The following is an 11,694-nucleotide window of genomic DNA, read 5'->3' as shown; positions in this document are numbered from 1 at the left end:
TTATTTTGCAAGTAACCCTCATATATTTTTCAAAATACCCATTTATAAAAGTAACCTCATCATTAGTTAATAAAAGTAGGTGTTACTTTTGTAATTATAAGGGGTTACTTTTATTGAAATTAGGGATTACTTTTTAATTATAAGGGGTTACTTTTATTAAAATTGGGGATTACTTTTTAATTATAAGGGGTTACTTTTATTGAAATTAGGGATTACTTTTTAATTATAAGGGGTTACTTCTACAGTAAATAGAGGTTACTTTTTGTAATTATAAGGGTTATTTTTGTAATTATAAAGGTTAGTTCTACCGTGAATAAGGGTTACTTTTTATACTTATAAAAGGTTACTTTTACTTGTGAGTGTCATTATAAGAGTTTAATTATACTGAATTAGAGGTTACTTTTTCCCCCTCTCTCTCCTCTTCCCCCACCCCCTCTCTCTCCTTCTTCCTTCTCTATAATTTTTGAAGTCCAAGAGAGAGAAACCAACAAATTGATGCTAAAATATGAACGAATTATAGCCTAATCATTAGTATGCAAATTGATATGTCCTTCTTCCTTCTTTGGCGGCATCTCTTTCTCTCCTGCACCATGACTATCACTCCTGCTGTCCTGCACAAACCTTTGGTATCGTTCACCATTTGCATTTGCAGTTGAGAAACCTCTCACCATGACTATCACTCCTGCACAAACCTTTAGTATCGTTCCCATGCCATATGATCAATGATCTTGTCAAACATTCTCTTTAATTTGTTGATGCCTCGACACAACTTTCTTTAAGAGGGTTTAAATTAATTGTAAAATTCAAGCAAAATTGAATTGCAGTCTAAAATATTCAGCAATTGAAGTTCTAAAACTGAAAAACAATTTAAAAAATAAGAACTTAAAATTCAAAAGAAAAAAATTTGATTCAACAATATGAAAACCGATTTAAGTTTTTAATAAGATTAAAAAAAAATTGAATGAGAAAATAAAATTCCAAATTTGGCCCAAATTACCTTGAGGAGAGAAAGGAGAGAAGGAACTGGCGCAGGAGGAGAGAGAAAATGACAGAAATGAGGAAGGTTTGGAAGGGGAAGCCATGGAAGCAAAGGAGAGAGAGTGGCGAGCAGAGAGAAATGAAAACCAGACTGTTGGAGAGAGAGAGGAGTTCAGGAAATGGGGCGAAGAAAGAAGAAGTATAGTAAAATGCGTGGCCGCACCGTTTAGTTTATATGTGGCATGTTGCACAAAAAACGGACTCCTTACCCACTATATTCACAAATCTGTTCTTAGTATTCCAATTAGACAATTATATTTTTTTCAATTATCTGTTTTTGATGGATAAATTACTCATTAAATAAATATATCATTCACTGTCTAAGGCCTTGTTTGATTGACAAAATAAATCATGGGAAGTGCAAATTCCTAGGAACTAGAAGTATATGAAGTTGTTTGGTTGGCAAAATCATGGGAATTTGCACTTCCTAGGAAGTTCTACTTCCTCCAAAATGGAGGAAGTTACTTACCTAGGTCCCCCTAAGTAAGTAGAACTTCCCATGGGAAGTTCTACTTCCCATTATCAACCAAACACAATTTTACACTTCCTAAGAATTTCAAATACATGAGAAAAGTAACTTCCTAGGAAGTATGACTTCCTATATCCAACCAAACAAGGCCTATAAATATAAGCAATGTCATTTTACTGTATCCAATGCATTAACATTAGGAATTTGCTAGTATATTTTTCAATTTTTTGGCCTTTTGGGTCCCTTATTAGCTTCGTACTCTTATTTATTATCATCAACTAAAATGTTAGATTTACTTTTAGACATACAAATTCTTATATTTTAAAATTTCAATAAATTACAATCCATATTGTATTATGATTCTCACTAATTTGGGATCTAAAATTCACTCCCTTCATTTGAAGAAAGATTACCACCCTGTCTAAATTCCTCATATTTGAAAATTTTATTGTTGTTTTTTCAATAATAATAAGTTTATTATTTTTTCTATTGAATTTTACCAAATAATTAGTTGACATCCACGAAGATTAAAAGTGATTGTAAGGTTCCCCTTCTATCTTTATGATTGAATTCCATTATATTTACACGCTTATAATAAATCTCCATGTATCATGTATGTTTACCAACTAGATTGTGCAGATGACTAAGATGAAGGAGAAACTTCTTTGTAATTTATCTCTAGTTATACAGATCTCCAATATAAACCAGCCATTACTCTTTAGGTCATATGCTTTCTAACACAAATACTTCATCTGTTTCAAAATAGTCGCACCATTTGTATTTTCATGCTGTTTCTTTTTCTTTTTCGGAAGGGACCCTTAAAAGAGGAGACTTTACGTTTTTTTCTTTATATATTGGTAAGAGAATGCTTATCAAAGTTCTTTAATAAATAATGATCACACATTAAATGATACAACTATATTGAACGGAAGAAGTATATATTAAATTGGCATGTGTCATGTGCAACCAGCTTAACCTATTTACTCCCATTGGGCATATCAATTGCAGACTTTCTCATTTCATGTTTGGACCACACACTTACTTTTCTGTGAAAGATATTCACAAAGGCCCAATCAAGAAAAGACCCAACAATTGGTGGGCCGGATAGGATGATTAATGATTGAATTTATTTTCAACACGAGTATATGTTAAAACACGTTTAAACTTATTCCAAACTCTTTTTTCGATTTCAACAGGAGTATTGTTTACAACTCTAATGTGAGCTTTGACTATTAATTTTGTTAACTATGTAAACAAAGATATATATCATGTGTTTCAAAAAGTACAATGTGATAACAAAATTGATATTAATGTTGCTGGAAGCTTATTTTCAGCTTAGTTCAATTCAATTCAGTTCAGTTCAATTCAATTCAATTCAGTTCAACTCTGGACACTCTCACATATCACTATCAGTTCAGTTCAATTCAATTCAATTCAGTTTAACTCGGTTCATTTCAGTTCAATTTAGTTCAATTCAGCTCAGTTTTGTTCAGTTGTTTTACGCCGAAGAGAACATGCCCTAAATATCACCAACTTTTTTTTTTTTACATATGTATAACTATAACGAAGAGTTATTTTATATTACTCATCTAGCTAATCGACATTTAAAATGTGTTTTTTTTAGTAGAAAGGGGGCACGTATTATTAATCAATATCCATCTTCGTCAAGGTCAAAGCATCTTGCGGAAAAAAATCCACAAACACTTGTTCCCGACCATCCAAAGGAGACAATCTAGCAACAAAGTGAGCTACACGATTTATCTACCCACTTAACATGAAAAACATTAAACGACTCAAAACAACGAGTTAACACACATATATCTTCAACTATAAGATCCACATGACAACGACCCAAATTCTGCTCAACAATAGCTTTGGCTAGATTTAATGCATCCACTTAAAGCTCCACTTTAGTAAACCTCAACCTATGCGCCAGCTGCATACCAAACTTAGTCGCCATCGCCACACTCCACCTTGATTGGAACCGCTTCACAGCCACCACGACCACCTCACCTTTCCAATCCCGAATCACCACACCAGCACCCACACTGTCATCCCCAATCATCGCAACATCAAAATTAATTCGTATATTTAAGATGTGTCTTGTTCAACTTATATTAATTTATTTCAAAAAAATATATGAGATAAGTTCAAATAAGATAAGATAAATTCAGATAAGATAAGTTCTAATAATACAAACTTCATACAAAAAGTTTCATAATTAGTTTTAATTATAATACATCCTCCGTTCTATTTTAAATGGAATGTTTGCTTTTTCACGCAAACCCAACGCACTTATTTAATTATTAATATATTTAGTTGTGCACACGTAAAGAAAATATAAAAAAGTTATAATTTGATAGTATGCATCGAGACAAATCTAACAAGATCCCATTTTACTATATTTTTCTTTATACAATGGCGATAAATTACCGTTAAAATTGATCAATGAATAGTGTCATTTCACTTAATGTTTCATTTAGAACAGAACGCATAAAGTATGCGCAATGGAAAATTCATGATTACTACATGTCAATGTATTTCAAACGATATTAATTATGTTAGGCAACACAATAGATTAGAATATAAGCCTAACAAACTAACATAGTATAATTTGTCAATATATTTTAATGTTATTCTTATGCTTTTTGAACATGAATACTTGATCATTTCGTATCATGTAATTATATGGATTTTAAAATATCATTGCTTCATACATGTATAATTGATATATGTTATTTAATTTTTTTTAATAAAAGCATCACAAATTAAAATAATATGCATCAAGCTCTAATAAGTTCAGATTAGTCAAGATAAGTTGAATGAAAGTATCCTAAACCTAATATTATATATATATACATATATATATATATATATATACATATATATATATATATATATATACATATATATATATATATATATATATACTATATTATATATATATATATTATATTATATACATATATATAATATTATGTATATATATATATATATATATATATATGTATATATATATATATACATATATATATATATATACTATATATATATATAGGTAAAAATAAATAAAATCTCTCTTGATCACGACTACACATTTATCAAAAAATTGTCCTTATCTCTATCATTATACTCCTTACTAAATCATGAACTAAACTGAAATCATGTTCAAAAGAACAAGATTTTTGTGTGATTATCCTAAATTAAACTCATCTTTTACCACAAAGTCAATTTTCAAAACTTAATATTCACCCTATATTACAAATCCACCATCAAAGCAACTTTTTTTTGTTTTTACACACAACAAATTCATTTTTTTTATTAGGAAATTAAGTCAACTCAAGGACTAACCCCCACAAGGCTACTAGTAGTACGAAACAACAACACATTGGCTGGTAAGGCATGCATAGCATGCTAAGAAAATAGCCCAACATAATGCTGGAGGTAAGGATTGAACCCCTGACCTCAAGAGCCAAAGGAAAGCGCTCTACTCACTAGAGCTAACTCCTATCCTTCATGCAACGGATTCATACAAGACTACACAATCAAATAGACACATTTCCTTTATTACCAAAACAAAAAATTGAGCAAATCTCCCCAATTAGGCATTAATGCTAACAAAATCGACCCATTCTCACTTTCTTACCAAAACAGAAACAACAATAGAATTAACAAATTATAAAATGTCGACCCATCTTATTTTCTGTTACTCTGTGTAACATCACTCTTCTTGTCTGCTTCTTAGTTCTTCCCTCTATTTTTTCTCAGAATCTCTAAAATCTCTCTCTCTCTCTCACTATTCTCTAATGCTCTAAAGTTTCAACAATGGCAGCCATAGCCGTTACTCCCCGCATTTTTCTCTCTCCTAATCACAACCGTCGGATTTCTCCACACTCATTTCCAACCGTTAATCTTCGCTCCAAACAACACCTCTCTCTTTCTATCTCTACTCGTCGCTCTTTCAACTGCTCTGCTGTTTCATCTCCTTCTCTCGGTACTCTTTCAATTCGTCGATTGAATGTTGATTAATTTCTGTTTGTTTGTGATAATTTTGATTGATTTTGAGTAAATTTTTGAAAATTTGCAGTGAAAAATTCGTCGGAGTTCGTTGAAGCAGCGAAAAGCGGGAATTTAATTCCGTTATATCGGTGTATTTTCTCCGATCATTTGACTCCGGTGCTTGCTTATCGTTGTTTAGTGAAGGAAGATGATAGAGAAGCTCCGAGTTTTTTGTTTGAGGCTGTTGAGCCAGGGTTTAAGAACTCTCATGTTGTATGAATCATTCTCTATCTTTTAATTTTGTTGTTAATTTTTTGATTTGTGTTTTACTAATTAATTATTTTATTTTCATTTTAATTTTCAGTAAGAACTTATGGAAGAAGTGTTGCATGTAATTTTTTAGAAATGAACTTGTAAGAATCTTGAATTGATAAGAAAGAACAAAAAAAATGGAATAATTATAGTGTTTTATTTTTTTTTTATTTTTTTTTGCTACATGAAATATCATGAATGCTTTTTTTTATGTTATTTTTTAGTGGTTTAGTACATGAATTTTAGTTTGTGAAATGAAGAAATGGATTTTATATCAAACAGATAGATGTTTTAAGTTGGTAAGTGAATTCTAAAAGTCTTTTTTGGTTATTTTGCTAGAGCAAGACTAGGAATTTCCTTTAAAACAAATGTATGATAAAAGTTATTATAAAGAGATTTGTTTGGTGTCCTTTTTAATAATTACTTAATTAATACTCCCTTTGTTCCTTTTTGGATGTAACATGTTGACTTTTGACACTATTCATACAACTTATTTTGACCATTAATTGTTATTTATATATATAGAAAAATATTGTCATGTGCGATCTTGTTGGATTTGTCTCGGTATACACTTTTCAAATATATAATTTTTATAGTTTTTACAATTATATAATTAGAGATATTATGGGTCAAACTTGTGTCTCGACAAGTGTGAAAAGTCAAATGTTACATCTATTAAGAAACGGATGGAGTATAAATTGTTTGTGAGAAAACCAATGAAAAAGAATGTTAGATCGCAAGTTTTCCATAGTTTTAGTAAAAATAAATAAGTCAATGGGAAAGGTGATGATATTTCTAGTGGACTGTGGAGTTATATGTAGTATCTTTGGGATTTACAGGGAAGATACAGTATCGTCGGGGCTCAGCCAAGCATGGAAATTGTGGCAAAAGAGAACTTGGTGACGTTGATGGATCATCATGCAGGGAAGAGGACCGAGGAGTTTGTGGAGGATCCGATGGCTGTCCCGAGAAAGATCATGGAGGATTGGAAGCCACAACTAATTGATGAACTTCCTGATGTCTTTTGTGGTGAGAATTATGAATGATTTATTTCCTTATAGGTGTATTTGACTTAACTTGGTTATATAATATACTTATATCTTACCTTTTCTGGTTTTTTGTACTGAGAATGTGCCCAATGTAAATGCGGTATTCTCCTCAATTCTGATCATAAGAGGTTGTAAGTTTAAAACAAGTTGATTCGTGGATATAGATTGCCTATAAGTGGGTGTTATTCATGGCTATTTAGGTCTTGAGATGTGAAGTTGCTAATTCGTGCATGTTTGCATGCATCGCTCACTTACGTGAATGCATAATGGTGCTGATTTACTTGGATTTATGTCCAAGTGTGTATGTATTTGTGTTGAGTGTACCAATTAATGTTTGTCGGGTAGCGAGTGTTTACCATGCCATGCTGTTAACATCTTATGCCAGATCAGATACTTGTATGTCGTTTCCCATGAGTGAATTCTGGTTGTTGTTTCTATTTCTAAAACTTCAGCATGTCATGCAGCCAATACGTTCCATGTGTTGATCTTGCTAAATTAAGGAATTTTTATAATAAAGCCATTTAGTTCCATTATGTCATGATAGGATCTTAATAACTAACACATTTATCGTTTTATGTTCACGTGCAAAAGCGACTAACGGTTCTTTCCTTTGAGTCATGATTTGGTACTGGTATCCCAGTTACAGATTACAGCATATTATTGTCTTTATATTCCTAGAACACAATATATGGACAATACTGTGTACTTGTGTAGTAACAAAGTGTACAGATGATTTAATTTTTATGATTTAATTAGTTATATGATTTGCTTGATCATGCAGATGTCTAGTACTTCAACAAATCTACAATGAGTTAATTTTAGACTTATGTGCAGATCAAGGGGGAAAGAATAAACCGTTGTTTCCACTGTATCTGATAGATTTGATCCTTTTGTTTTCCGGGAGTCTTTCATGTACCACTTTCCATCATCTGGAGGAAAGATTTTGAACCTAGAAACTAAAGAAAGAACTTATGCATAACATGTTGACCCTCTTGCATTTATTGACATGCAAGTATGCATGGCCTTATGTTGCTTTTGCTATTTTGTTAGGTGGATGGGTTGGTTATTTCTCGTATGACACAGTTCGTTATGTGGAGAAGAAGAAACTTCCTTTTTCAAGTGCACCTGATGATGACAGGAACCTTCCCGATGTTCATCTAGGCTTGTATGACAATGTGATTGTTTTTGATCACGTGGAGAAGGTATGTTTATGAAGGATATACTTTTCCTTCTGCACATAGTCATGACCACTCAAGTTTCATTCTATTGTCTTCTCTTTGAACTGGTGTAATTAGTCAGAACTCAGGAACATGCATGTAGTTCAACATATAGAAGATTCTGAAGACTTGAACAGCGGTAACAGGCATATTAGGAAGTCTGAGCTAAGATTCTCTAGCTATAATGATTATTAAAGTAAAAGCCTTGACCTTGTTTCTGATTTCATCCGCTGATAGATTCGAGATATCGATAAAAGAATTACCAAAAATTGTATGAAAATGCAAGGATTTTCTGTCTAAGATGAATAGCAAAGAAAAGAAACGGATCTCTATTTATGGATGTTGGAATATTTCCACAACATTGCCTTGTAACTACAGGATTGGTTTGTGACCTCAGAAAGCTTATGTGATACACTGGGTTCGCGTGGATCGTTTTTCTTCTGCAGAGGAGGCTTACAATGATGGAATTGACCGCCTTGAATATTTGCTGTCCAGGGTGCATGACATAGTAACGTGAGTAGCTACTTAAACTCCTGTGACTTATAACCTCATATGGTATTTTATTTAGCTATCTAGATTTAGCTTGACTTTTGTGTGCGTTTCACTTCAGTCCCAAGTTGCCCTCTGGATCCATTAAATTACAGACCCGCCTTTTCGGTAGCTCATTGAAGACTTCAAATATGACTAGTGAAGAATATAAAGCAGCTGTTTTACAAGCCAAGGAACATATCTTGGCCGGTGACATATTTCAGATTGTATTAAGTCAACGTTTTGAGAGACGAACATTTGCAGATCCATTTGAAGTATATAGAGCATTGAGAATTGTTAACCCAAGCCCATATATGGGATATCTGCAGGTATGTTCCACCATTTTGCTTGTTCTTTGATATTACATGTCTTTTTGGCCCCCCTTTCCAAGCTTACCTCTCAATTCTCATCCATTGTTACATGCCAGGCCAGAGGGTGTATATTGGTTGCCTCAAGCCCGGAGATTTTGACTTGTGTCAAAAAAGTGAGTCTGTAGTATTTACTTCAATGTTGCTGTTTTACTTTCATTTTTGAGTTAAGTGTTCATTCAAATTACTAGATATTCCCTTTAGTTAATGTCTGGAATTGACTGGATGCAGCACTTGAATCTTTGTGCATTGATCAATCATCTTGAATTTCATGTCTTATTATTGTGTATCAAGTTGTTGTACTAGTATTGCGTATCATAGAAGCCCGATTCAATTATATATACATTTATGCCAATACTTCTGCGTCTGCATTTGTAGGGGAAGATCACTAACAGACCTCTTGCTGGAACTATTAGAAGAGGAAAGACACCAAAAGAAGATTACATGCTGGAAAACCAGCTTTTGAATGATCAAAAGCAATGTGCTGAGCACATAATGCTGGTTGATCTGGGAAGGAATGATGTCGGAAAGGTTATTTCATATATCCCTGCTAGTCTTTCTTGCCAATCTAATTCATGCGAATTAGACTGAATGTTTTCAAATGGTATATACGTTCTTGGAATAATACAGCAATTACCCTTTATCTTTGTATTATAATTGTGATCTGAAATTTGATGACTGATCTCTAAGCAGGTCTCCAAATTTGGTTCTGTGAAAGTTGAAAAGCTTATGAATATTGAGCGATATTCCCATGTGATGCATATCAGCTCTACAGTGAGTTATCTCTCCTTAATTCTTACCGCCTTTAATTGTTCTCTTTCCTTTTTCTGACTGAACTACTAAAAGTTTATTTGGCGAGGCCAGGCTCTTGGGAGAGGGAGGGATGATTGTTTGATCTGCGATACAGAAAGGCAATTTGTGAATAATATGTGAGGGAGGAAGACCGTATTCAATATTTTTTTTCTACTCTTTTTGCATGAACCGATCCCAAGAATTGGAATGAAATAGTGTCAGTTTGGTTATATGTTAACCTTAGGATTTCACATATGGTCCAGTTGTGCATGCATCTGTATCCCCATTAGGGGCTAAGGGAAGGTCTGTTTCTTGGTCTTTGGGAAGACAAAAACACTATTAAGTTTGTGATGGACTAGATATATTAGTCCTTTTCTTGGTAATGCACCATTATTTTCATGTATCCCTCATGATCCTGCATCACGTAAGGAGGTCTTGCTGATAAACTTATGCACTTCTTTTTGTGTTCTCAGGTGACAGGGGAACTGCTCGATAATTTAACAAGTTGGGATGCTTTACGTGCTGCATTACCTGTTGGGACAGTTAGTGGAGCACCAAAGGTTCCTCTCTTACTGTCTGCTCGTGCCTCTTTTTCTCGTTGCTTCCTCCCACTTTTTGGCCTTTGTCCTTGTTAGAGTGATGCTATTTTTCGAGAATGTCATTTTGATGTGGGATGCTCTCTTGCTTATCTGTGTAGTTACCTTAATAGAACAAGATTTTAAATGGAAGTAACCATGTCAGCATACCAACACTGGCTGTTATATATTGAATGATTGCTGTTTTCAGAAATTTAGCATTTGAAAGATTTTAAAACTTAGGGTCCTCATTATTTGATCTTCGAGCTTGAATGGTTCTTACAGACATGAAATTTTTTTACCTGAACTTGTATGGTTCTTACAGACATGAAATCTTGAACATCAGATTTTTTTACTATACTAGGTATTCATGCCATGTATGTTTACTGTCTTAGCCATGGGACATTAGTGCCTGGTTCCTTCTTTCCACAATGGTGCATATGATTGTTTTTATTTTTTTCCTTTTGGAGTTTACTTTTGTATGCTTACTTGCTTACTGTTGGTTGGCATGTCTACTATCTAGGTTAAAGCGATGGAGTTGATAGATCAGCTTGAAGTCAATAGACGAGGGCCATATAGTGGTGGATTTGGTGGGATATCATTTACCGGTGACATGGACATAGCTCTCGCTTTGAGAACTATGGTCTTTTCAACTGCAACACGATATGATACAATGTATTCATACAAAGATGTTGATCGAAGAAGAGAATGGGTAGCTCACCTTCAGGCTGGGGCCGGCATCGTTGCTGACAGTGATCCTGCAGATGAACAGAGAGAGTGCGAAAATAAGGCTGCTGGCCTTGCCCGTGCAATTGATCTAGCCGAGTCATCTTTCTTAGAGAGGGAGTAGAGAGTTCAATTAGTGTCGGCTTTTTGTTTGATGTTGAACTTGCAACACAATTGCTGCTTTTAGATGTAGGTTTTTTTTGTTATTATTATTTATAAAGATGGAGAACCAGAGAAATCAAAACTATTCAACTTAGGGAAGAGTATGCCGGAACTTGGGGCATAGTGTTGTGTTGTATGTTGATAGATAAAATTGTTGTATACTTGTATTGGCTGTATGCACAACTGCACAAGTGCACAACAAAGTTTGGTGGTATATTTAGTTTCATATTTTTTAGTTTAAGTTCTTTTTTTTTTTTTTTATAAGGTAAGAAAAAAAAGACCTTCTTTACGAGAGGAACTCTTAATGCATCAACAATGATTAGCAACAACCAATAACCAAGTAGATGAGAGAGAAAATAATAGGGGTGAGGAGCGACGGTGGCAACTCCGATGAGGAGGTCATGAGCTGAGGGAGACACAGGAAGGAGGAGAAGGATCAAGAGTGAGAGAAGAAAATTG

The 11,694-nt window shown here is 33.6% G+C and overlaps 1 protein-coding gene across 2 annotated transcripts; it reads left to right on the top strand.

Annotated features, from left to right (window-relative positions):
- The first annotated feature begins 5,140 nt into the window (after nt 1–5,140).
- Nucleotides 5,141–11,470, top strand: LOC104899980 (anthranilate synthase alpha subunit 2, chloroplastic). 2 transcript variants are annotated; one of them, XM_010687282.4, is made up of 11 exons: nt 5,141–5,501; nt 5,595–5,779; nt 6,658–6,847; nt 7,918–8,069; nt 8,482–8,597; nt 8,695–8,941; nt 9,040–9,096; nt 9,359–9,511; nt 9,674–9,754; nt 10,246–10,332; nt 10,871–11,470. In XM_010687282.4, exons 1-11 carry the CDS (start codon nt 5,333–5,335, stop codon nt 11,195–11,197), a joined length of 1,764 nt encoding a protein of 587 aa, XP_010685584.3. In that variant the 5' UTR covers nt 5,141–5,332; the 3' UTR covers nt 11,198–11,470. The 2 variants fall into 2 exon arrangements, with proteins under 2 accessions (XP_010685584.3, XP_057252296.1); XM_057396313.1 differs by lacking the exon at nt 5,141–5,501 and having other exon boundaries at nt 5,715–5,779; nt 6,669–6,847.
- Nucleotides 11,471–11,694: the final 224 nt, after the last annotated feature.

This window comes from Beta vulgaris, chromosome 7 (assembly GCF_026745355.1).
Source record: "Beta vulgaris subsp. vulgaris cultivar EL10 chromosome 7, EL10.2, whole genome shotgun sequence".
NCBI lineage: Eukaryota > Viridiplantae > Streptophyta > Magnoliopsida > Caryophyllales > Amaranthaceae > Beta > Beta vulgaris.
Note: the sequence above shows the minus strand (reverse complement) of the source record. Positions and strands in the feature narration are given on the sequence as shown.

Excerpts from the sequence above, each read along its gene's own strand:
- LOC104899980 (XM_010687282.4), top strand. The coding sequence starts at position 5,333 with ATGGCAGCCATAGCCGTTACTCCCCGCATTTTTCTCTCTCCTAATCAC. Across the intron at positions 5,502-5,594 it reads TGTTTCATCTCCTTCTCTCG|TGAAAAATTCGTCGGAGTTC; the intron begins GTACTCTTTCAA and ends GAAAATTTGCAG. Across the intron at positions 6,848-7,917 it reads ACTTCCTGATGTCTTTTGTG|GTGGATGGGTTGGTTATTTC; the intron begins GTGAGAATTATG and ends CTATTTTGTTAG.